The sequence below is a fragment of the Zeus faber genome, assembly GCF_960531495.2.
Source record: "Zeus faber genome assembly, chromosome: 12".
Taxonomy (NCBI): domain Eukaryota; kingdom Metazoa; phylum Chordata; class Actinopteri; order Zeiformes; family Zeidae; genus Zeus; species Zeus faber.
This window is the reverse complement of record NC_137196.1, coordinates 26,890,987-26,918,486: the sequence shown is the minus strand read 5'-3', so window position 1 is coordinate 26,918,486 and position 27,500 is coordinate 26,890,987. Positions and strand designations below refer to the sequence as shown.

The window sequence follows — 27,500 nt, the reverse complement described above, 5'->3', positions numbered from 1 at the left end:
AAAATGCTGTTAAAGAGCCTCTAAGCACGGAGATTTTTTCCATTTTTCCCAGCCTCCTCTTATTTTTTATTTTTTTATTGTTATTAGAAAATGGGCGTGGTTCCGTTTAATGGCTGTGGCCAGAGCCATTTGAACTGGTGTTCACTCTGGAATTGCTCACTCTCTTTTTTCTCGGCTTATACTCGACTCAACAATTAATTTGACTCTTGTTTAAATAGTTGATTAGGCGTTACTCTGAGCAGTGGGGGCGGAGCCTAAGAATTCCAACCAAGCAGGGAATTATTACATTATGCATTTTAAGGATCAGTTATTACTTAATCATAATATGGTTTTTACTGTTAAATAAAAGCCTTTTCAAAAAAAAAAATGATTGTGTGTGTCGATGAAGCTGTTCAACATTCCCTCAAAACACAAGAACAATGCAGAGATTGCCCCATTCACCAGGGAGTCAAGTCCCAATTCACCAGTGTGTCAAGGAGCCATGTGGAAGTAGCCATGTGGCTCTGTTGGTCCTCCAAACATTTGCATTCTGGGAGCTGGCTGAATGAAGCCAAGTGTGGGGAAAACTTTGAGGGTGATTATCTCAGAGTCACAGTTTGCCACACCCCCATCATTTGCACAAGGGACGCCTCGTTTTGAAGCTCTGATTCTTCACTTTCAAATGAGGCGAAAGAAAAGTCAAGACCCACCAAATGTACCTGAAGTTCCCATCAACCCTGATATTCCTGATTTTACAGTTCACATATAACATCAAACATGTGACATCACATATTTCCCGTCTCCATCCTTTTCCAAAAAAACAAGATTCTGTGTGAAATTCGGGCATGCATATAGATATACTGTATATATATATTTTTTTTTCTCCGTGTGATAGAAACTGCCAGGTTTGATTAAGGGGAAATCGTGGTGGCATTTGCAGAAATGCCATGTCCTGTATCCGATACGCCCAAATGCTATTTCCTACAAGCGTCTCTTCGCCCCGTCCGTCCCGGAGCCGTCGATGACAGGGATGGACTTGAAAAAAAGTCCCGCCCTCGCTAACAAGGCAATCTGCTTGTCTCATTCAACCCGTGTCAAAAGTTCTGAAGCGCCTCTTTCCTGTTTCGTCCTCGTTATTCCTCCCTCACCCTCCTCACCTTCCGTGTTTTTTTTGTTTGCGGCAACTGCCGGACCGCAGCGTGTCAGAAAAAAAAAACCTTGAAATGTCAGTTCCCTTCCTCCTTCTCGCTTCTTCAATCCTGGGAGACGTTTTTTTTTTTTGTTTTTTTTTTTCTTTTCTTATGTTGGTTTTCAATTAATTTATGCTGACAATTTAGACGCGTTTGGACTCAAAAAGAAGCGCGTTTTTGATGAAACGCGCTCGTTCCGAAAAGCTTTAAAAAACGCCGAATATCAAACACAGAAATGTCGACTTTCCATCAGCGACCGAGATGAGAAGGAAATATATTTAGAAAATCCAGGAAGACGGCGCTGTTTCCGGGGAAGATTTGAAACTATTACAGAGTCGGCGTCCGGCGCTGGGACGTTTACAGAAGAAATGTTTACGTTCATAAACCCTTTTTACCCGAACCTCACTCGTTCCAAACTTTTCCTCTCAGTGTTGCATCCGGGAGGTGAAAGTGGAGCCAGTTTGATGTTTTCTTTTATTCTGAGGCATGGCTGCCGGGTACGTACTTCCTCTGTGATGATGTCAGTGTGTTCCATACGTACGTCAAGTCTCGAGCCTTTAGAAAAGACAACGCCGATGCAGACGAGCAGCGCTTGATCCTGATACTGACGCTGCTGCTCTGAGCGTAGGACACTTCTGTGTTTGTTGAATAGATTTGGGAACTGTTTTCTTCCTGAATGGATTCGGAACATGTTTTCTTCCCGAGCAGACGTAGGGACAGTTTTCTGTAAGGTTCCTTCCCGAATCGATTTGGAAAAGTTTTTTTTTCCTTGAATTGATTTAGGAACAGTTTTATTGGAACAGTTTTCTTTGGTAGTAGATTTAGGAACAGTTTTCTGTAAGTTGACTTCCTGAACAGATTTGGAACCGTTGTCTTTCTGAGTAGATAAAGGTACAGTGCTTTGTAAGTTTCCTTCCTGGATGGGTTGGAACAGATATTTTCCCGGAGTAGATTTAGGAACAGTGTCCTTGGAACTGTATTCTTCTTGATTAGATTTATAAAAAGGCTTCTCCCAGAATACAGCTGAACTGGATTTGGGAACCACTTTCTTGTACATGCATTACTTTCTCAGTCGATTAAACATGTCAGTCTGCTCAGGTCAGTGGTTCAACTGAGTGGGTCAAATGAACATCCTCGTTCAAGGAACCGTCGTCCCGTCGGGGGCTCAGTCTTTTCATCTTTTCAACGGTTCAAATCATGCATTTAGAGTAAAATACCTAATGTTGTCCTGTCACCTTATTCCCTCTGTAAAAAGGATTTTTTTTTTTTTTTTTATTGCCAGAAACGCGCTTGTTTTGAAGCCGCATCTCTCCTTCATTTCGCTGCCGCTCTCTGGAATACCCGATTCTGATTGGCCAACAGCGGCAATCGGTGGTGAGTTATTTCTCAATAATGACCGCCGATCTGTTTCTGTTGAAAACGACCATTGTCACGGGCAAAACTCTTCTCCTAAATGAAGGTTCCCTTATTATTCTTTTCTGTCGGGTGGATAGCGTTGTTGCGGTAAAGGTCTCGCAAAGTCAAGATAAAACAATTGGTTTTACACTTTGCTGTTGTGCAGGTTTGTCACCCCCTGATGAAGACCCTGATCCTGCTGTTTAAAGCTCCGTTGAGCAGTTTATATTTGGATAGAGGCTCTTTGTGCGACATTGTCGTGGCTTAAACGTCCTTTGCGGTCGTTCTGGAGCCAGGTGCTGAGGCTCACTGGGTCGGAGGAAGAAAAACACCCTGGAAAAGAAACCTTTGCTAATTAGGGCTGGACGTGCTTTTGGCCACGCTTTACACAACCCCCACCGTCAAGGTGCGTCTCCCTGGAAATCCCTGCCTCATTAAAACATTCTTTGGATATTTTTTATCCTTTCTTATTTTGGAGGGGGTCCCAAGCCGTGGTTTCTAAAATGAACCGTGCTGAAAGAAAGAAAGAAAGAAAGAAAGAAAGAAAGAAAGAAAGAAAGAAAGAAAATAACACTTTATTAATCCTCAGGGGGGATTAAGAAAGATAGAAAGAAAGAAAGAGAGAAAGAAAGAACGAAAGAAAGAAATACCAGATGAATGTGAGATGAAGTGGGAGTCAAATGAAATGAAAGAGGGATGGAATGGGAGAAGTGATTTAAAAGAGGGATGAAATTAAATGAAGAGGGATGAAATGGAAAAAAAATGATAGAAAGGAGGGAGGATAGATGCAGCGAGGAGAGGAAGCGGAGACAACGTAAAGGAGATAGGGGGAAATGAAGACAGATAGAGAGAGAGAGCGCGAGCGATGGAGAGACTCGGCGGAGGGGTGACTTGGAGCTAATGAATCGTTGGAGGAAGGCACTGACAGATGGCCGGCTCCTCTTCCTCCCTTGACACAACAAGAGGAAGAGGAGGAGGATGAAGAGCAAGATGAAGACATTACTTCCTCCCCCTGACGGCTCAGTGTGGGGAAGGCTCTGATCAGCTGCTGGATAAACACCACGTCCCCCAAACAACCGATAACACACCTAGAAACACACCTAAAAACACACATGGAAACACCCAAAATACACACCTAGAAACATGCCTAGAAACACATATGGAAACACCCAAATTTCACGCCCAGAATCACTCCTAGAAACACCTGGAAACACACCCAGGAACAACTACAAACACACCTAAAAACACACCTAGAAAGATCTAGAAATACACCATGAAACATATAGAAACACACCTACAAACACCTACAAACACATAAAAACACCTAGAAACATATAGAAACACACCTACAAACACCTAGAAACACATACAAGCACCTCGATACATGTACAAACACACCTAGAAATGCATCAAAACATCTATAAACACACCTACAAACATCTGGAAACACACCTACAAACACACTTAGAGCACCTAGAAAGACACCAAGAAACACCTCCAACACACCTACAAACACACCTCCAAACACAGCTAGAAATACCGAGAAACACACCTAGAAACAAACTTACAAACACCTAGAAACACACTTAGAAACACACCTTGAAATACTCCTAGAAACACATCTACAAACACACCTACAAACACACCTACAAACACTTAGAAACACACCTCCAAACACAGCTAGAAATACAGAGAAAAGCACCAAGAAACCAACTTACAAACACCTAGAAACACACTTAGAAACACTTAGAAACCCACCTAGAAACCCTTAGAAATACCTAGAAACACCTAGAAACACACTTAGAAACACTTAGAAACCCACCTAGAAACCCTTAGAAATACCTAGAAACACCTAGAAACACACTTAGAAACACTTAGAAACCCACCTAGAAACCCTTAGAAATACCTAGAAACACCTAGAAACACACTTCGAAACACTTGAAAACACACCTAGAAACACCTAGAGACACACCTAGAAAAACACTTAGAAACCCACCTAGAAATCATAAGAAACACCTAGAAACACTTAGAAACACACCTAGAAACACCTAGAGACACACCTCTAAACATTTAGAAACACACCTAGAAACACCTTGAGACACACATAGGAACACTTGGAAACACACCTAGAAACACCTAGAGACACACCTAGAAATGTTTAGAAACACACCTAGAAACACCTAGGAACACTTGGAAACACATCTAGAAACACACTTTGATACCCACCTAGAAACCCTTAGAAATACCTAGAAACACTTAGAAACACACCTAGAAACACCTAGAGACACACCTCTAAACATTTAGAAACACACCTAGAAACACCTTGAGACACACATAGGAACACTTGGAAACACACCTAGAAACACCCAGAGACACACCTAGAAATGTTTAGAAACACACCTAGAAACACCTAGGAACACTTGGAAACACATCTAGAAACACACTTGGAAACCCACCTAGAAACCCTTAGAAATACCTAGAAACACTTAGAAACACACCTAGAAACACCTAGAGAAACACCTAGAGAATCACCGAGGAACACTTAGAAATACCTAGAAACACTTATAAACACACCTAGAAACACCTAGAGAAACACCGAGGAACACTTAGAAACACACCTAGAAACAGTTAGAAACACCTAGAAACAAACCTAGAAACACACTTAGAAACATACCTAGAAACACATACTGTTGCAACACACCTAGAATCACATAGAAACACACCAAGAAACACACTGAGAAACACGCCTAGAAACACATAGAAACACATAGAAACACACATACCATAGAAACACACCTAGAAACACACCTAGAAACACACATACTATAGAAACACACCTAGAAACACACCTAGAAACACATAGAAACACACATACTATAGAAACACTTAGAAACGCCTAGAAACAAACCTAGAAACAAACCGAGAAACACACCTAGAAACACACTTAGAAACATACCGAGAAACACACAGAAACACACCTACTGTAGCACACCTAGAAACACCTAGAAACATACCTAGTAACATATAGAAACACACCTAGAAACACCTAGAAACATACCTAGTAACATATAGAAACACACCTAGAAACCCACCTAGAAACACATAGAAACACACATACTATAGAAATACACTTAGAAACACAACTAGTCACACATAGAAACACACCTAGAAACACATAGAAACACATCTCGAAACACATAGAAACACCTTAGAAACACATAGAAACACACATGCTATAGTAACACACCTAGAATCACATAGAAACACCTAGAAACACATAGAAACACACATGGAAACACATAGAAACACACCTAGAAACACATAGAAACACCTTAGAAACACATAGAAACACACATGCTATAGTAACACACCTAGAATCACATAGAAACACCTAGAAACACATAGAAACACACATGGAAACACATAGAAACACACCTAGAAACACATAGAAACACCTTAGAAACACATAGAAACACACATGCTATAGTAACACACCTAGAATCACATAGAAACACCTAGAAACACATAGAAACACACATGGAAACACATAGAAACACACATACTATAGAAGCACACCTAGAATCACATAGAAAAACCTAGAAACACATAGAAACACACTTAGAAACACATAGAAACACACATACTATAGAAACACACCCAGAATCACATAGAAACACATAGAAACACACCTGCATTCAAAAGTGGCCCAAATCCGATTTTTTTGCTCATATGTGCCTCAGATCATTTTTTTTTCATGACAGTGTGAACAACACATATCGCAACACACAGTCTTACAAAACACACTCAGAACCAAACTTCAAAATACTCTGAAGAACACACTTAAAATGACATGTAATAATGCATTAAAAAACACTCCTCAAAATACATTTAGAAACACACTTAAAAATAGATGTTATAAATGCACTTAAAACACACTAAGTATGACACGTAAGAACATACTTAGAAACGCACTTAGCATCACACTCACACAAAAAATAAATAAAAAAATAACCTCTTAAAATCCCCACCTCCATTAAGACTGAAAGAGCGTTTCAATTCTTGGGCGTTGCCCGCTCTTTGCGTTTTTGTTTTTTTTTTTGCCGGGAAAGATGCGGCGGACCCCGCCACCAACGCCGTAAACGCCGTACACAAGAGCACATGCAGAATGCAAAGACGTCGACAAGCCGTTTCTTATAAAGTGCAGTCATGGATTACCACTTTGCAAAAAAAATATTTGAACTGACGCTTGTAGCGACTTTGACGATCAGGTGGGAGTTGTATCCGCGCTGTGATCAATAAACAGGCGCAGAGGAACCAATTCCCAATAACTCAACCAACGCTGAATGTATTTCTCTCCGTCTCCCTCTCTCTCTCTCTCTCTCACTCTACACCTCTCTTTATAACAGACGGGCCATGTCTGTGTTTGCTTTCTCTTTATATCTCTCCACACACACACACACACACACACACACACACACACACACACAGACCAATAGATTCCCTCTTCGCTGTGAATCACACTGAATTTCATCCTGGCTTTGCTGTCGCCGCCAAGATGCTTTTTATATACAATTTGCTTTTCGATGGATATAGGAGCTCCGCGCCGCACCTCACCACCCCGTGTTTCAAGGTACAAGCTGCATCTGGCTTCCAGCGCGCGCGCGCGCACACACACACACACACACACACACACACACACACGCACAGCAGTACCACACAGCAGGATCTGAGAGGATTTGCTCCTGGCTTCGTTTTTTTATTTTGAAGCGCTCGCGTTTATTGCATTTTTCAGGTTTAGGGCTTTAGAGTGTGTGAAACTGTAGGCGTGCATATTTACACTATCACACACAGACACACACACACACACACACAGACACACACACACACACACACACACACACACTGAACCAAGCCGAGATACAAGTACAGGTACTTCTCATTTAACAACCTACCTGTTTAACCACCGTTGGGACTTACGACCAGCTCTCTGACCAGTCTGTGTTGTACACTGAGTACAATACCAAGCATCTCATCTCATCACCCTTTATATACTATACACTATATATATTATATATACTATATACTACCATATATACACTATATACACTATATAGTATATATACCAACCACGCCCCCTTACCGTGAAATAACACGGGTCCTCGCTTATCGACCTGGTCCTTGGAAGGGAACTCGGTCTGATAGTTAGAAGTACTGCGGCTTGTCACTAATTCATTCATATCACCTCCCCCCCTCCCCAATAAACCAGGTTTCCTTCAAAAAACGACCCCCCCCCCTTGCACACACACACACACACACACACACACACACACACACACACACACAGACCGAGCCAAGCCAGCACACAAGTAAGCAATTTGCATACACACACTCCCACAGAATTGTTTCACGAGTCCCATGTGGTTCTCACTGCTCTCATTTCCCCCCGCTCACACACCTACACACACACACACACACGTACACACACCTACACACACCGAACACACACACACACACACACACACACACACACACACACACACACACCTGTCATGCAGGTTTCCATGTCGTGGCCCTCTCATCTGATAACTTGTTGTGGTAATAGGATGCTTGTACCAGCCGCTGCTTCTGGAGCTTCCTGTGATCTGTTCTGCACACAACGTGCGTTTGTGCTTGTGGGCTCGTCTGCACGGGGCTCCAGCACCACCTGCTGGCGGAGGGAGGACGTCCGGCTCGGGGGGATGTGTGTGTGTGTGTGTGTGTGTGTGTGTGTGTGTGTGTCGGGGAGGGGGGTGTGTGCCCTTGTGTTGTGTTGTGGTAGAACCCTGCAGCGGTGGGAGTGGGGAGTTTTGGTTTTTGTTTTTTTGTTTTTTTAAGGGGACGTGAAAAGATGAAAAGCCTCCGATCAGCGAGACGAGCGAGGTGCAGACGGGGCCGGGTCCGGGCGGGGAGCTGACTGGAGGGTGGAGCGTGGGCTGAGAGCTGGGTGGAGGGGAGGTCACTTCCAATACACTCCCCTGGTGGTCCACAGGGATATTATTTATATACTTTATCATTCTCTTTATTTGTATTTATTTCTTATATCGCGTGATGGACTCTCCCACGCCCACACAGGGGTGGTGTTTTTTTACTTTTACAGAAATCCTTGTTTTGATTTTTTTTTTTTACTTTATAGATTTATTTTTGGGCGGTTTGTTTTGCACTTATTTAAAGGTGTGAACCAGTGTTATTTAGTTCCTTGTTTAATAGCATTTATAATTGTTTTTGTTTCTTTCACCCCTCTTGTGTCTATTTTGGTTTGTCCCTGTCTCTATCTCCTGTATATATTGATATTGATCTATATTATAATATTATACGCCCGCATGCCTCTCTCTTTCATGGAGACAGACACAGACACTCGTGAACACTCTACACTTTGTGTGTGTGTGTGTGTGTGTGTGCAATTTTTAAAAGCGGTTGCCAAGTTTACCAACCATCAATCAGTTTTTGGTTGCCTGTACTGAATAAATGGTTGCGGAATTTCAATAATTCCTCCGGTTTTGTATTGTCTTTCGTCATTTTGAGCGATAATGATTCCTCCATGATTCTCACCCATTTTTCAATACTAAGACAAATTACTATTATTATTATTTTTTTTTCTTAGGTTTCCTTTTTTACAGTTTGTCTTTAACTTTTCTTTAAACTGTGTCAACAGTTCGGATGTTCCGGTCCGTTCGTTTCCAGTGTCTCAACGTACGGGGCTGATGCAGACGGCACTTGGTTTTTTTGCAACATACGACAAGTGGTTCACAAACGGTGGCAACAAGATGGTTGACGATCGTCCAGATCTGGTTGCCCGGGCAACTGTCATTGTCGAGCCCCGGTGTGTGTGTGTGTGTGTGCGCGCGTGTGCGTGCGTGCGCGTGTTTAGGGTTTAAGTGATGCGGATGAGCAGGCGCTAGTGTGTCTGTCGTCGCAGCGCGTGGGAGGGGAAGACAAGCGGACGGACGGACGGACGGACGGACAGACGGACGGACGGGCGCCGCGGAGCACTCTATACAGGATCTACACAATATTTATGTTTGGAGTTTCGTTCGAGCGGCTCTGAGCTCCATCTGCCGCGGAGCCACAGAGATGATGAGTCGCTCAATTCCACACAACACCGGGGTCAAGGCTTCAGATCCCCTGCAACACAAATTCACACACACACACACACACACACACACACACACGCACACGCACGCACACACACACACACACACACACACACATACACATACACACAGCCTACATGTACAGTGGTTAGTATAGTTATTATATCGTTATTGGGGAATAGATGGAATAGTTATAACAATACCAATGGTAAGCAAAGTGTACACACATACACACACACACACACACACAAACACACACAGCCTACATGTACAGTACTTAGTATAGTTATTATATAGTTATTGGGGAATAGTGTCCATTTTTTAATGTAGATGTTGTGTTTCTAATAACTTTATGTCTCTGACGCACACACACACACACACACACACACACACAGCCTACATGTACAGCAGCTGGTGGAGTTGTTATGAGTGAATGGATGGAGTAGTTGCAATAACACTTAAAGTAATAGAAGTAGTTGATATCTTTCAGTGTAGGGGTCGTGTCTCTTCCGCTCGACGTCGGACTAAGTGGGTTTTCCTTTCATTTATTTGCACGTAAATAAAACAACCCATTAGGATGATAAGGTCATGAGGAGCAGCGGGAGGCGGGGCAGCGAGGTGGAGGTGGAGGTTCTTTATGTTCTTGTCGACATCAATCATGTCGTGGTTTTCCTTTGTGAGGCGCTTGGTGGACGTCCACCCTGAATGAGACCTCACGACGCGACTCCATCTCCGTGTACTTTGACATTCCGTGGACGGCGAGGACCCGCCGGCGCCGAACGATCCCAAGGTCTCGGATCCGCCAGCGACGACCCCTGACGCCGCCGACACTCTCCGAGACAAGTGGAAAACGTGGGAGGTGGATCGGGGGGGAGGTGAAGAGGAATCCAGAGGCGAGGGGGCAAGTGGACTGACCTAGATTTCCCAGAATTCCCTCCAACAAAGGCAGAGGGACACATAGCCGAGTCGGTTCTTCATGAGCAAGAAGCAAGTGGACGGACGTCCTTCCCGGGAACCAAAACCAAATGTAAGCTTTGTCTCCAGCTCCCAGAATGCCCGGTCTCCGGTCCTGGTTCTGCTCAGGATGAGGGTCCAGCTGCAGAGGGCGCGACGGCCTTTCTCCGCTTCATTTCTCTGTCCGGTGCCGTGATGACGCTGCGACAGGAAGCAGCTGATGATGGTGATGAGGAGGAGGAGGAGGAGGCAGACGGGAGCGACGACTCGGAACGGAGGCGCTTCGACACGGGACAAGGACCCGTTTGGTCCCCAGCACACACACACACACACACACACACGGATACACACGTTTATACACACAAACACACACACACTAATACATACACACACATATTTTTTTTCTGTATCAATTTCCTTTGTTCTCTCTTTAAATATTTCACACTCCCAACTGGTAACTATCAGTCACATACGCACACACACACACACACACACACACACACACACACACACACACACTGTGGTCATTTCAGGTTTATTTATATCGCCCTTAATCACTGTACAGTCTCACAAACCTTCGGCTTCATAAATCCACATTTCACATAGAAATCAACGGCCTCCCCTAAACTCATCCCTCCTCCAGGCAAGGAAAAACTTTTGGGGAGATAAAGAAGAAAGCTTGAGAAGGGAGCGGGAGAAGGAATCACTCCTGGATGACCAGGCTGCAGTGAATGACGAGTGGGCAACATCATAGGCGGCGATTTGTTTTCCTGCCGGTGGTGGGGCGCGCGGGGACCAGGGGCAGTCCAAGTGATTTGGAGGCCCCAGGCAAAACCTGTTTGAGGCCCTTTCTCCACCTCGCCAAACACAATCATGCAGTGGCGTAGGTTTCGTGTAAACATTGTGTTGAACGAATTTGCGCCTTTTCTGCATCAATTCATGGTGGAAATGTCTTTATTGATCTAAAGGAAAACACACAATTCAGGCACCAGGCGACAATTCAAAATAGTGTATAATGGAATCTAATGCGGTTAGGCTCTCAGGCATTCTGTACTGCTTTCAAACATTTATTCTCCTGGAGATCAACTTTTCTCATTTAGTATTATCCCACATTTTAGCCTTAATCTGTTAAAACATTGATTAAATCTGTTAGAGAATGAGACCTGCCTGCGTGAGCACGGTGCCAGAGGAGAGGAGGAGACACTGAGCCACTGCTGACTGAGGTCACAACTGTGTGTGTGTGTGTGTGTGTGTGTGTGTGTGTGTGTGTGTGTGTGTGTGTGTGTGTGTGTGTGTGTGTGTGTGTGTGTGTGTGTCTGTGTGTGCGTGTGTGTGTGTGTGTGTGTCTGTGTGTGCGTGTGCGTGTGTGTGCACGTGTGCGTGAGGACGCACAGCGGAGCAAATTGCGCCCCGATCACTCCCTCTCCATGCGTAATGCATAATTTGCGCCCTTATCTCCCTCTCCCTCTGCATTTTACCCGCGGGTGCTCGACCTTCCCCGCGGGTGCTTCCGGACCGGAGCATCCGCGGGATCAGCGCCGATGGCCAACATTAATAAAATAACGTGACAAATCATAGGTTTTGTATTTCTACACAATGCAAAGTTAGAGCTAGTATGAGACAGTATGAGAGTTTAATTACTGGTGCAGAGCGCCGCAGGTGGACGCCTCCAGGGAAGTGGTCCTCATCAGGTCCGATCCAGGTTGGAGTCGGAGCGCTATCCTCCACATCTGGATAGGGTCACGACCGGTCTCTCCCTGGCTCCATGACCACAGCAGCCGCCTCCTTCCGTTCAGAGCAGACTGACACCCCCACCTCTGAGCAAGATGGGGAGGGGGGCACGGTGGGTTAGTATCCAGTATGGTATGTGTTATGTAGGACGAGATGTTAATATCTCTTGATTGCACGCGTGAGACGTCCGTTTTTCTTCCTAACTGCAGGCGTTTAATTCTGTACATGGGAGGGCCAGAGAGCAACAAATCACAATAATCGAAGCGTGATGTTGCAAACGCATGGAATATGGTCTCCGCATGACTCATGGATAGAATGCGCCGTATCTTAGCAATATTGAGAAGATGAAAAAATGCAGTACCGGTAATGCTCTTCATATGCAGTTGAAACGAGAGAGTGTGGTCAAATAAATAGCTCCTTATTTTTTTAGCTGAGTTACTTTGGTTAATAGTACAGCTCTGGAAGTTCAGAGCGGTGTCCTTAAACGGGTGCTTGTGTCTGGCAGGACCAATAGCCAGCATCTCAGAGTTGAGTAGCAAGAAATTACAAGACGTCCACCGTTTAATTTTCAGCAAGACACGCCTCTAGGGTACGATAATTGCACGGGTTAGCTCTAAGGGCGTGTACGGTTGGGTGTCATCAGCATAACAGCGAACGCTAATGTCATTTTGCGTATGATATTTCCAAGTGGCAACATATAGATACTCAACAGCAAAGGGCCGAGTACTGATCCCTGCCGGACCCCACAAGTGACGTTAAAATACTCAGAGGTGACGTTGCCATGAATGACACGGTGTGTCATTAGATGAGATCTAAACCAGGAACGTGACAAACCTCTTATGCCAATGCACGCGTCAAGGTGACCTAGCAGTAGGTTTACGATCAACAGCATCCAAAGCAGCACTGGGGTGGAGTAATTATATCACTGATGAGGTGCTCACTGCTAATAAAAGATCATGAACCGCTTTTGCGAAGGCCGTCTTGGTGGAGTGGGGCGCTCTGAATCCTGACTGAAGCCATTCCAACAAATCACCAGAGGACCATGTGATACCCAGGACATTGATGCTCGGATTTTTTCAAGAATTGTGAAGATGAAGGGCATATTTGAGGCTGGCCTATTGTTGCGAGGGCTCTCAAGGTTGAGGTCGGGTCTTTTACATACATGGCCGTCTTAAAAGCTGTTGGTGTCAGTGCCAGAGGAGAGATGTGAGTTAATGATGTTGAAAATAGACGGCCCTTGAATTGGAAACAGCTCTTTAACGAGCTCGCCAGGGAGCGGGCGGAGCAGGCACGCTGTCTGTTTTGCTGCTGCACGGTACCATCCGTGATGGGGCTTCGAGAGATACTGCATCGAGGCGCGAGGGGTTATCGACACCAGCCATTCCCAAACTTTAGAACGCTGCGGCCCAATTTGAAATCTGAAAATCTTCTGCGACCTTACCCAAAACTTTCATCAGAACTCAGCGGCGAGATATAATATACGATATCCAGATCAAAAATGGGTCGGATAAATGAAGAATAGCATGGTAATTTAAATTTCCAATTTCCCGTGGGTTTGTTCCATTAGTTGTGATTACTTTTTTAAATGTAAATATTTAATCATACATATTTTAGGGTCATTTCCAACTTTATTACAAAATTGAAATTTTTTTAATGGATTAATTGTAAATGACCTCTCGTGGCCCACCTGCAGTACCTTCATGGCCCACCGGGGGGGGGGGGGCGCGGCCCACGCTTTGGGAAACACTGATCTACAGTATCCCATCTACCTGAGTGCCTGTCTCTCTCTCACTACTGGATGGATTCGATCGGGGTTGAGACCCATGCGTAACTTTAATCTCTTCTCCAATTTTTGGAGGAAAGTCTTGAAGCTGTGAAGGGGGAGCTGTTGAGAATAGGCTGTTGTTGGGCTTCCGTGTCAAATGAAGTTTTCATTATTGTTTCTACGAAGACAAATTAACCTGGAGGAATACTCGCGAGAGAGAGCGTCTGCAGCTCAGCAAACTGTCGCCCCGCGCCTGATGGAACGCTTGCAGTCGCACGCCATTTACGCTCCAGTTTGCTGCAGGATTGTTTGAGTGCTCGGGTCCCATCTGTAAACCAGGGGGTTGTTTTTCAACTAAGTGAGTGGAAGTGGAACGATGTGTCTTCACAGTCACACGTTGAGCACCGCTACAGAGTGTTTCTATAATGGAGACCAGTCAGCTTTTATTTTTATTTATCTGTTTGTTTTTGTACAGAGAGAGAGAGACAGAGAGAAAGAGAGAGATTAAGTTCAGGAAGGATTTTGGTGAGTGCCATGCCTTTGCGTGTCTGTGGTGTGGGTGTGTGTGTGTCTGTGTGTGTGTGTGTGTGTGTGTGTGTGTGTGTGTGTGTGTGTGTGTGTGTGTGTGTGTGTGTGTCTGTGTGTGTGTGTGTGTGTGTGTGTGTGTGTGTGTGTGTGTGTGTGTGTGTGCACGTACTTGTGTGCTGTATATACATGTGTACTTGGTTGAATGTAAACATGCATTCTAACTTGTGCGTGTGCGTGTCTGTGTGTTTTTGTGTGTGCGTGTGTGTGCGCGTATGTGTGCTTGTGCGCGCGCGTGTTCAGTGTGTGTGTGTGTGTGTGTGTGTGTGTGTGTGTGTGTGTGTGTGTGTGCGTGCGTGTGCGTGTGCGCGTGTGTGTGTGTGGCGTTGATTCCCTAATTGGTTTTAGAGCTTCGAAACACTCCCTGTTTGCTTCAGCAGGAGGATACAATAAAAGACCTCTCTACCTCGACCCCCCTCTCTCTCCCTCTCTGTCTCTCTCTCTCTCTCACACTCGCTGGGTTCGACATTCATTTTTACTTAAATACATTCTGCATTATGCATTCTGTACTTTGGAAAGGTTCTTCTTTTATATTTTAGATTGTATATATATATATATATATATATATACAGTATACATATATAATACAACATACGTGTGTATATATGTATATATTTTACACTGTATATACTTTTATACTCTATATTTGATACTATTTATACTGTATGTATATACCTGTGTTGCATATTAACCTTTTAATCTACAGTATATATGTGTATTCCTATATTTTGTTTCATTTTTAATTTATTTGTCTCTTTCTTTTATGTTGCATATTTATTTGTTCATCAATTTGTTCATATGATAAAAAAAATAAAGAAACAATAAATACATAAATAAATAAGCAACATCAAAAACATATATATTTTTTGTTCTTATATATTATAATATTTTATTTCAATAATCAATTCATTATTTATAGATAAATATATTGGTTTTTTTATAAAGATGTTTTATATTTATTTCTTTAGCGATGCTACATTTCATTAACATCCACCACACTTCATCATCTCAGTCCATGTAGCTCTGCAGGGACACATAGAACAGTCACAGGATTCTGCGGCAAACTGCGGAGGACGATAAAAAACATTCTCCCGACCTCCTCCACAGCTCCAAAAGGAGGGAAAGTGTGTTCGATCACAGCGTCCTGGTTCCAACGGGAACCTCCAGCTCCAATTTCTTCAATCTCCTCTGCACATTTTTTATTTTCTCAATCAATCAATCACCAGAGATCTGTCTCCTCTGACCCGCGGGAGCTGGAGGCCTCGCCCTGTAAGGTTGTGTAAAGCTTGTGGAGGAAGGTTCCGTAAAGAGAGTTTCCAGTTCTCAGGCTCGTCTGTACGCACAACACGTCGCCAAGCAGCCACGCCTTTCTTGGGTCCAGTTAATTGGGTACGAGATCGGGGGTGGCTGCGCCCCTGTCGCTCATCAGAGCACCCAATGGGCACGGGTCAAATCACCCATCCGCACACATACACATGGGAGGGGAGCTCTGGTCATGACACCGGTCCATCCGCTCCTGGCGTGTTAACGTCTTGTCCTTCACGTCCTTGCCTGTGTCTCAGTGTCGGGGAGTCCCGGAAAAGCCGCTTGGGGGGGCGCGTGGCAACGGAAATGCCAGGAAAAAATTGGGGTTCAGATTGTAATTCTGTTTGAAGCCGGTGAGTGACCTACAGTTCGGGGTGGGGAAGAATCCCACGCAGCACGGTATCACAATATTTCCCCCAGCATTGTTTCGATAATACTTCGAGGCCGTCCACGCCGATGCAGATGCGTTGAAAAGCAATGGTTTCGTGTCAAAATGTCTCGGTGTTGTCGTAGCGCATTACCACATCTGAAGTCATTTAACGTGTCCAAATCACGGGACAAATCTGACGGCAAACTGACACTTTATGAACCTCCCCTACGCCAATTGAGGCGTTGCAGCAGCAAATTGCAGGCGGCGATTATAAGATTCAGACACGATACTGGATGGTTGCCATTCCTCAAACTGGAGAGACTTTTGAACTTTGAACGTAACGTATACAAACTTGTCACCGGTCGTCGCCCTTTGCAGGGACGCGCAAAGGAACCTTGCAACGTCCAATTTGCGGTGCGCCCATGTCCAGTCCAAGAGAACCAAACCAACCACCTTCTCTCTCTCTCTCTCTCTCTCTCTCTCTCTCTCTCTCTCTCTCTCTCTCCCTCTTTCTTCTTCTCCGCCGCCGCCAGGCAACTCCCCGTCGGAGGAGTCGGAGGAGCGGGACAAGGAGCCGCGCACGCTCACCTTCCCGGCCTACATCGCCAGCCTGCTGGACACGGGCACCAAGCGCATGGTGGCGGGCGTGCGCATGGACTGCTCCAGCCAGGGCCAGTGCCCGCGCTCCTGCCACCTGTGCCACATGAGCCCCGCCGCCACCGGGGGGCGCCAGCAGTCGGAGCCTGTGCTGCTGCAGATCACCAAGGCAGCGCCCATCTACGAGCTGGTGTCCAACAACGAGACCTACCAGGTGAGAGATAGATAGATAGATAGATAGATGGATAGATAGATTGATAGATAGATAGACGGATCTCTCCATCCCTTCTCTCTCACTCCCTCACCCTCTCTTCCTCTCCTTCTCCCTTCCCCTCTCTCTCTCTCTATCTCTCTTCCGCTCTCTCTCTCGTTGGCCCTCTCTCCCCCACTGCCTTACCTCTCCCTCCCTCGTTCTTCCTCTTTCTCCCACCTTTCTCCCTTTCCATCTCTTCCACTTCCACCCTCTCTCCCTCCCTCCCTCTCTCTCTCTCTCTCTCTCTCTCTCTCTCTCTCGCCCTCCCTCCCCCTCTCTCCCTCCCCTCTCTCTTTGTTTCTGTAAACATGTATGTGGGAGTAAGGGTTTAGGGAGGGAGACTGAGTGCTTTTTGTCGTGCTGCGCCAACAGGGCGAGAGTTTGTATTATTGGAGTCCAACAGAACGGCTCGCTGGCCACAATTATAGATAATAATTAATAATGCAGATGGTTTCGGGCGCAGGAGGAACGGCGTTCTGCTCTGGCTCCTGGTCGGCTGACGAGCACGTGGACCGATCCACTCTGCAAGACAGACAAACTTTAAGAAATCTCCCTGCCTGGAGGCTGACCAATCAGGCCAATTCGAGGCAGCTTGACGACCGCGGGAAAGGGAACCGTGCAGTCGTCCGCAGCCTAACCCTAACCCTAACCCTAACCCTAACCCTTGGTCCGCCACATACCCCCCCCCCCCGAGAGTGTGAGAGAGAGTCAGCCACGGCCGTCTGCGTCGCCGGCCTATGGACCACCCGGAAGTTAAAGGGCTGGAGAGCCGGGAGGTAGTAGCGGAGGAACCGACTGCCCACTTGATTGCTAAACACTCCTCCTACGCCGTGCTGTACCTCCACTCCCGCTCCGAGAGCTTGCGGCTGAGGTACAGCACCGGACGCTCGGTCCCCTCCACCTCCAGAGACAAGACTGCGCCCAGCCCTCTGTTCCACGCGTTGGTCTGCAGACAGAAAGGGAGAGAGAAGGGAGGGTTGGACAGCACTGGCTTCCCGAAGAGAGCTGACTTTACCCTCACAAATGCCTGCTGGCACTTCTCTGACCACTGGACCGGATCTGGAGCACGCTTTGACTAACCTCCTTTAGTAGCCGGCCAGCCCCAAGAACTGCTTCACCTCCTTCTTGGTCTTGGGTCTCGGCGCGTTTTTCCGCTTCGATACGGCCGAGAGCGCACCGTCAGGCCCGGGGTCGTCTCCAAACGGTGGTGTATGATGGGAGGTGAGGCCCGGCGGGGAGGAGAAAACATCAGAGAGACGGTCACCAAACAGGGCCGCGGTACGATCGGCTGCTTTTTGAACCTCCGGCCCCAACTCATCCCGCTCAATGACCGGCGTGACCAGAGCCCCGGATGCCGCCTCCCTCCAATACTTTTAGGCGGTTTAGGTGGTAAATATGTGTCGACTCCTGCCTGTCAGACCGTTCCACCTCATAATCGATCTTGCCAACCCGCCGTGTGACCGCCAAAGGCCCTTGCCACTTTGTGAGCAATTTAGAGCTGGACGTAGGGAGCAACACCAACACCCCGGCGCAAATTGCCTGAGTGGAGCCCCCCGGTCGTATAAGAGGCGCTGACGTTCCTGAGCCCGGGGCAAATTCTCCCGTGATAACGGCCGAATCAACGCGTGTTGTTCTCAAGTCCATCACATACTGTATTTAATTCTTACCGGTGCTAGGACCTTCCTCCCTCTTTCTTTAATTAGGCCTAGCACCCCCCGGGGTCTCCTGCCAAAGAGTTCAAAGGGAGAAAATCCCGTGGAGGCCTGGGGAACCTCCCGCACCGCAAACAACAGGGGGTCCAACCACGTGTCCCAATTACGGCTATTGTCGTGAACAAACTTTCCAATCATGTTTTTCAGCGTTTTATCCGAGCGCGCCACCAGGCCGCCGGTCTGCGGATGGTAAACACTGGTCCCAATTGAGCGGACGCCCAGTTACTCGTAAAGTTCCCAAAGTGTACGTGACATCAAGGTAATGCCCTGGTCGGTCACGATTTCCTTCCCAATCCCGACTGCTTCTAGGTGCCGGGTTGCATAATCCACTTGGACTAACACAAAACCATACCCGGGGGCACTCCGGTCTAACAGCCCGATGGGGTCCACATGAACGGGACCACACTGCGGTCTTTCGAACGGGACCTCGACGGGGGGGAGGGGCCTCAATGGCACTCTTGGCGTAGCCGGAGGGTTGACCGACTGGCACTCAGGATACGCAGCGCACCATTTACGCACATCTGCCCAAATGCCAGGCGTCGATCCCCGTCGAAAGGGAACCGTGCTCACCGCAGACAGTGCTCGACCACGGCCCTTGGTCCGGCAAAATGCACAATATGTTCAATAAAACATTTTTTATTATTCAAAATTTTCCCTCCCCCCAGGCCCTGCACGAAGCCATGATGAGCATGTTGTGGTGTTCGGGAAAAGGGGACGTCATCGACGACTGGTGCCGCTGCGACTCCAGCGCCTTCGGCAGCGACGGTTTGCCGACGTGCGCTCCGCTGCCCCAGCCCAGGTGGGTTCCCGCGGACTGATCCCGGAGTAATCGCCTCAACAGCACGGCGACGGGTGTTTCTCACGCGTCGCGTTGTGTCTGGAACCTTTGGTCATTTCTTCCGCTTGGACTTTGTGTTGGTTTTTTTTTACTCTTGGAATGCCATGAAGTGTCTTTTGCCACCGGGGGTGTTGAGAAAGATGTGTTGAGTTTGGAATAGAGTGGGATCTCGGGGCTTCATAATATAACAATGAAAATGTATTTTTTTTCCAAACTATGTCAAAATACGGTCATCACAGTATGATGATTTTTGGGTGACTAAGGACGATTCTGTCGTCGCTCCACAACGACATGTTGGGTCTCATATGAAAGCCGATTTCTCACCCCTTCGATACCAAACTGATGACCGTCCGAGCGCCGCAGCCCCCGCTCACCCCAGAGTTCCACGTGTGTGAACACAACGACCACGTCTTTCTCCCATGCTTCCCCCAGGCTGAGGCTGTCCCACAGCTACGAGCCCAGCAGCTCGCTGGTCATCATGGAGTGGAACCACACGGAACCGCCCATTGGGGTCCGCATGGTGGACTACCTGATCAGCCAGGAGAAGGTGACGGAGCGGACGGACCACTCCAAGGTGGAGACAGGTACGGCCCCTCCCACTTGAAGGTCCCACCGGGACCGTGAGTCGGAAACCCGCGAGGGCGCCGCTTGGATCGCAGAGGATGCGATGACTGACGTTGGGAAAGCAGTTCATACATTAATTATGTGAATGAAACACAACACAAGCCATGGATACTAAGGAAAGCACAGAGAGTGCTTGAATAGAAAAATGTGAATTTGAAAATGTTCAAAAGAAAATTATATATATATATATATATATATATATATATATATATATATATATATGTATATGTATAGTCAGTACAGGAGACAGTACACACAAAATAATCTATTGTAAAATGCAGAAAACTATTACACTTCTGGCATGAATTAAGATGTATATACTGTAAATACATTATGGAAATATGAAAAATATGTACATATATATTATTTATTTATTTATAATATATTTTGTTTTTCTGCATATTTTCATCTAAGTATTTAAATATTGTTAATATGCAGCAGTCTTCAAACTGCCCAGCTGTAGTTCTATATACATCCACTAGATGGCAGCGAGCGGTAACGTTATTGCACGATGAGCAGAAGCTTCTCCTGGCCCCCATCCCTGCAGCAGCCTGCAACAAACTGCACACGAGCTGGTTTTTGAAGCAGCTTGTTCAACTGTTCAAGTGCTTCAGGCAGGTTTACCTGTTATTTGGGGAAGGTGTGGGCATTGTGGCACATTGTACGGCACATGTAAAGTCAAGTACAGTGGAGCGGAGTGCAGAGCAGAGTAGAGAGGATCGTGATGTGTGAGACACAAACAAATGGAAAATGTCTCTCGGAAAAAACAGGATTATGATGAGCAATTATTTTAGATTGTTGACAACTAATTTGAGTGTGTACGTACTCCAGCGTTTTTGCCAACCGTTCGTTTGTTCGGGGACCCCTGATAATGACCTCTCCTTCGACGGGTTTTACTGACGAGACCTTCGATCCTAGTTTCACTGTTTTCAACCGAATTACAACATAGATACCGAATCATATCGAACATGAAAAATCCCTCTGATTGGATCCCAGAGACCAGACGTGTTCAAATGGAGTCCGTGGCCTCGTGCATTTCAAAATAAAGGTCCTTGATGAGGAAAAGGTTTGAGAATTCAAGTGAAAATAATGAATTTGCGGCTTTTCCCGGAACACGGCGACAAACTTGTGAAGAAAACCCAGGCAGGTTTTTATGAAACAAGACAAGTAGAACTGCAGTGTTTACACAGTATTTCACCGCTTTCCTTCGTGGTGGATTCGTGGTCATTTCTTGAAATACGAACCGTGGTGAAAATGGTAGGTTTTTAAAAAGCAAACGTATACCTAAATGGAGCTATATACAGTATATATAGCTCCATTAATATATATATGTTCCTTTATTTTATATATATATATATATATATATATATATATATATATATTATAAACACTGCAAAATATACAATGCATTTATGATTTTGCTTGTTAATGCCGTTGTACTAATTCATCCTTCATAAAAATCTAAATTACAATTGTTTTTATTTCCAGTTCTGCTTTTCTTCAGCCCTAATGAACTCCCTCTTTAAGTTGAAAAATAAAGCCGACAACTATCACCTGATGAATCAAAAAACACAGATAACAGGTTCGTTTTCCAAGGTTTTGGCTCCTTTTTAAATGGCTAATAACTAACAACAGTAATCCATAGTGAGCGGCTTCATAACAGCACACGCTGGATTTTTAAAGCTCCAAAAGAAGGATTTGTACATTTTAACATTCCATAGTTTGAAAGCCGCTTTTTTTCCAACGCAAAATGATGAAAGGTCCATTTATCATCAGTAGCATCGTGTAGTCGTCCAGGTGGAGGTGAAGGAGGAGATATTTACACCAAAGTAACGGGTTTCTTTTTTAAGTTGAACGCCAGTGGAGTCGGTCAGAGCCGCTCAATGACTTGTATAATCTCATTGGACGTTTAAAGGAAAAACAAAGCAAACAAATTTAAAGAGAATCTGCCTGAATGAAAAAAACAACTCATAATAATAAAATAATTATTTTATCTGCATCTAGCAAAGAGTCAAATGGAGAGACGGACAGAGAGATAGAAAGATAGATAGATAGAAAGATAGATGGCACACATATAATATAATTTATAGTATAATATAATCTCATGCCATAAAATACTATGTCATATAATAAAACATAATATATGTATAATTATAAAATGTATAATTATAAAATAGAATACGATATCATATAACATAATATAATACTATATAATATAACATAATATGATACTATATAATAGGATATAATATAATACTATATAATATAACATAATATGATACTATATAATATGATATAATATGATACTATATAATATAACATAATATGATATTATATAATATGATATAATATAATATAATACTATATAATATAACATAATATGATATTATATAATATGATATAATATAATACTATATAATATAATATGTAATATAGATTAAACAAAATGAATTTGCAACGCCTCCCAGGTCTAAGTCTTCAAATGGAGTGAAATGGGAACGTGGTGTTGACATATTAATTCGCTGCCGTCATCTGCGTTCTGGCAATAATAATCATAATTTTGGAAAACAGCCTCAAATCACCTCGCACATGGACTGTGTACCAGAAATCCATCACTGCATATAATATAACATTATATAAAAAAAAATGAAATAAAGCAAACACAACGTGGAGTGGAGTGGATGGATAGCTAGATGACAGATGGCACATAATATAATGTAGTAGTATAATATAATATAATATAATACTATAAAATACTAAATAATATAATACTTTATAATATAACATACCGTAATATAATACTATATAATACAACATAATTTAATATAACACTATGTAATATAACATAATATAACCTAATATAATCCAATATAATATAATATAATATCGATTAAACAAAATGAATTTGCGACGTCTCCCAGGTCTAAGTCTTCAAATGGAGTGGAATGGGAACGTGGTGTTGACGTATTCATCGCTGCTGTCATCCTCGTAATAATAATCATAATTTTGAAAGACGGCCTCAAATCACCTCGCACACACACCGCGTACTTAGCAGGAGAAATCCATCACTGCAGATGATATAACATTATATAAAATAAAATGAAATTAAGCAAACACAACGTGGAGTATTTCAAACCTGGACACTGGATTTCCTCAAGCGTGGTCCTGGCTCGCCCTCGGTTGCCAGACATGAATTGATTTTAAAAAAGGAGCGTCTTGCTGAAAATAGCGTCTGGAACGGAACTTCACGTCCATTCAATCAGTTTGGACGGATTCCTTCCAAAAGGAGGAACTCTTTATCGTTTCAGTGGGAGGATTTTGGACGACATCACCTGAGACTTTAGAGCACATGGCTGAGCTTATACCATGTAATAAACAAATACTGCTGAGTTTTACTGAACTAGATGAGATTGTATTGGTGGGGTTGAGCAGAAAAGGGAGTGTGAGCGTTGATGCTCCCTGATGCATCCTGACCCAGAGTTCACCCTGAACACTTTGTTCTTCCAGCAGTAACATTCCTGTGAGATTCCTGTGAAACCCCTGATCCGTATGAACTGAGCTGACACATAAGATGGACGAATGGAGTAGAGGGAAGCTTATTCTTACAAACGTAGTCCAGTGTCCTTGTCTAAAGCCCTTGACAAACATCAGAAGAAATCGATGGCATTTTAGAACTCTTTAACCTCATCCCTATTCTTCAACGCGAGCGATCAATGGGGCATCAATGGGCCAATCGCATCGATGGGGCAATCGCATCAATGGGGCATCAATGGGGCAATCGCATCAATTAGGCAATTACATCAATGGGGCATCAATGGGCCAATCGCATCAATGGGCCAATCGCATCAATGAGACAATCGCATCAATGGGACAATCGCATGGACTCGGTGGAAAACGGCGCTGTACTCTCAATACTGGATCAGTTTTTAAGGTAACGCTGACGGCCGTATCACTCAGGTTGACCCCAAATGATCTAAAAATAAAAACAAAGCTCCGTGGCTCCCGCTGTAGGATTGGCTGTTCGTGTCACATGGTTGTTTCTCTGCTCCGTACGATTGGCTGTTCGTGTCACATGTTTTGTGAAATGCAGCAGCAGTAGATGAAATGTCTTTGAAACAACCGTCCATGTTTGCTTAGAAAACCAGAACTTCTCGTTGTTATAACTCACCGTGTTGTCTGAGGAAATAGAGATGCACTGTCGGTGACACATGACCCTTTCCAAACAGAACAATAATAATCCAAATCTGAGCATTCCTGCGGGATGGACCCCTTATAATAGTAATAATAATAATAATAATAATAATCTTTATTTGTATACTACCTTTAATAGAAAATATGCTGCTCAAAGTGCTTTACAGACATCTCAGAATCAAATGATTTACAGTAATTAATTATTTAAGGTGAATGAGTGGTACATTTGAGGAGAAAAACAAAAAAAAAAGAAGAAGAAGAAGCCTCGAAACATCCAAACAGCTTATATTCATTGAGTGCCACAAAGAAGAGTCAGTGTATTATAAACCCCACGCCACATCTAACACATACTGTAACTTAATTTGGAGGATATTGACAATGGCAGAAAAGGCGAGGAGCTGTCCCTAAACGTTGCCCTAAAGGGACGTCTTGAGAAAAGTCGAATAAATTAGATTTCAGTCGGGTAACGAACCCCCAGTATGAGGGTTCAAACCCCCAGTATGAGGGTTCAAACCCCCAGTATGAGGGTTCAAACCCCCAGTATGAGGGTTCAAACCCCCAGTATGAGGGTTCTGGGCTCTGCTGCTTGATCCTCTGGCGTCGGCTGCAGTCTCTGATAATCAGTTGGACTCCTGAGGGTATGGAGGAAACAATCACAACCCCCAAACACACACACACACAGACACACACACACACACACACACACACACACACAAACACACGCACACACACACGAGCAGGGAGCGGCTGGTTTGGCTCACTCGGCCTCGTGTGAAAACAAAGCGATGGAACAAAGATGGAGGGCACCGCCGATCTGCAGGGCTGCTGGCGAGGGGAGGACCACCTAGGAGGGGATGGAGGGAGGGAGGGAGAGAGGGAGCGGGGGTCGGCGCTGATGAAAAAGATGGAAAGATCTGGAAAGGGTTGACGCCGCCGTGTGTTTCTGGTTTGAGCCGTCACTCTGCTGTCGTTTTGGAGAATCAGACCTCCTCCCGCTCCCCGTCTCTCTCTGATCTTCCTCCGTTGCTCTCTCCCATCCTCTCATTTGTTCCCCTCTCTCCCACTCTTCTCCCCCATCCCCGTCGCTCGCTCTCTTTCCATTCCCGTCTCCCTGACGCCCTTCCCTCCCCTCTCTCGTCTGTAGGGTTCTCATCAGTTCGTCGCCGGGTTCGTTTTTTTCTCCTTCGAAGCAGTTCCCCCCCCGGAACCGACACCTCTTCCCCGCTCTCTCCTTCCTGTCTCACCCCCCTCCTCCTCCCGTCCCCTTTCGTGCGGCGCGCTGAGCCCCGCGTCGGCGGGCGGCGGCGAAAAACCATCGATCGCCGCGGGATCGCCGGGTTTTTACCCACGCGTATCTCCGGACAGCGGACGCCGGCCCGTGATCTCCCGTGGAAACTGCGACGCCCCCACTGAGCAGGACTCACGATCCACGGAAAGAGGTGGAAGAGTTTGCACTGTCGCAGTTGGTGCAGCGTTCACTGTGTTGCCGTGGACTATTTTTCCTAAACTACACGTACGAGTTATGAAGTGATTTCAGATCCGTGTCCCGTCTCAACGTATTCTTTTCAGGAGCGGAATCGTCTTTATGGAATTTGTCCCGGGTGTTTTTGCTGCATAAGCATAGCGATGGTGATGGTGAAGGCTGCAGGCGGGGAAGGAACTGTTCTTGTGGCGTGCGGCTCTTCCTGCCGGCGGTGACTCGAGAGGTCTGTGTCCGGGGCGGGAGGGGTCGGCCAAACCCTTTCCTGCTCGCCACGGGGTCCCGGAGGCGTACAGGTCCCGGGGAGATAGATAGGCGGTCTGCACGCCGCGGTCTGCCCTTGTCCTCGGCAGTAGCGGCAGCGTACCAGATGGCGATGGCGTAAGTTGTGGATGAGGGCGGTGTAGCAGTGCGCCGTCATTGTCTTTGGCAGGTTGGACTTCCTCGGCTGCCGCGGGAAGGACGACCTCGGCCGAGCTTTGTCGGAAAAGGGAGCCGATGTTCAGCTCCCACTTCGGGTCCCTGGAGATGACGGTTCCCGGTTCAGGTGTCGCCTGAGGAGTCACCCAGGGCGATGGGGGTCGGGTGGTGCCGGGTTCGTCCTGAAAACCACGACCATCTCCGCTGTCGTCACAGCGTAGAGATCCGAGTTGCGCTGACTCACCAGGTTACCAGATGGTCAATCTCCCACATGTGGGCGGATTCATCCCCACCAGAGATGAGCCCGATGAGGGTGGTGTCGTCCGCCAAGGAGAGCTTGACAGACTGGTGGCTGGAGGTGCGGCTGTTGGTGTACAGGGAGAAGAGCAGAGGGGAAAGAACGTCGCCTTGAGGGGAACCGTCGGTTCTGCATGGAGAGCTCGTCCTGCAGCAGAGCCGGTAATGACGGTATTTAAGGCGGGGCTAAAATCCACAAACGGGATCCTGGCGTAGGTCCCTGAGGAGCCCAGGTGTTGGAGGATGAGGTGGAGGGGCCAAGTTTGCCGCATCGCCTACGGAGCCGGCAGGTCCGTAGGCGATGCTGCAGGGGGTCCGGGAGTGGGTCAGTGGTAGTGGGTCAGAGGTCGGGGCGACAGGTCTGTGGTCATTGGGCCCCGTGGTCCCTGGCTTTTCGGGTTTCGTGACGGTGGAGCTGTCGAGGCGGGGCCGGCGCATGGCATGCCGCCAGCGAGGCATTAAAGATGTAGAGGAGACAGCCGATCAGCGCAGTCCTCCGGCTGCTTTGCGAGGGGGTCCTGTCTCCGGGAGAGTCTGTCCACGTCTCCCCCCCCCGGACGGCGGGAGTCGTCGTCAGGGCGCCGTCGCCGCATTTAGCCGCCGTGATAAGCGGGACGAGGCGCAGCGGGCCGGTCGCCGTCGCAGTAACGGCTCCCTTCAGGGCGATACGGACCCTTCAGTGAC

General features: G+C 46.0%; 1 protein-coding gene across 1 annotated transcript in view; it reads left to right on the top strand.

Annotated features, from left to right (window-relative positions):
- astn1 (astrotactin 1) overlaps positions 1–27,500 on the top strand; it is a gene marked incomplete at its 5' end in the record, with an annotated part of 346,128 nt that overhangs the window by 280,204 nt on the left and 38,424 nt on the right. Inside the window, 3 exons of the mRNA XM_080010501.1 lie at positions 16,938–17,215; positions 19,632–19,765; positions 20,237–20,388. Of these exons, the coding sequence (XP_079866627.1) occupies positions 16,938–17,215; positions 19,632–19,765; positions 20,237–20,388 (564 nt within the window). The remainder of the gene's footprint in view (positions 1–16,937; positions 17,216–19,631; positions 19,766–20,236; positions 20,389–27,500) is intronic.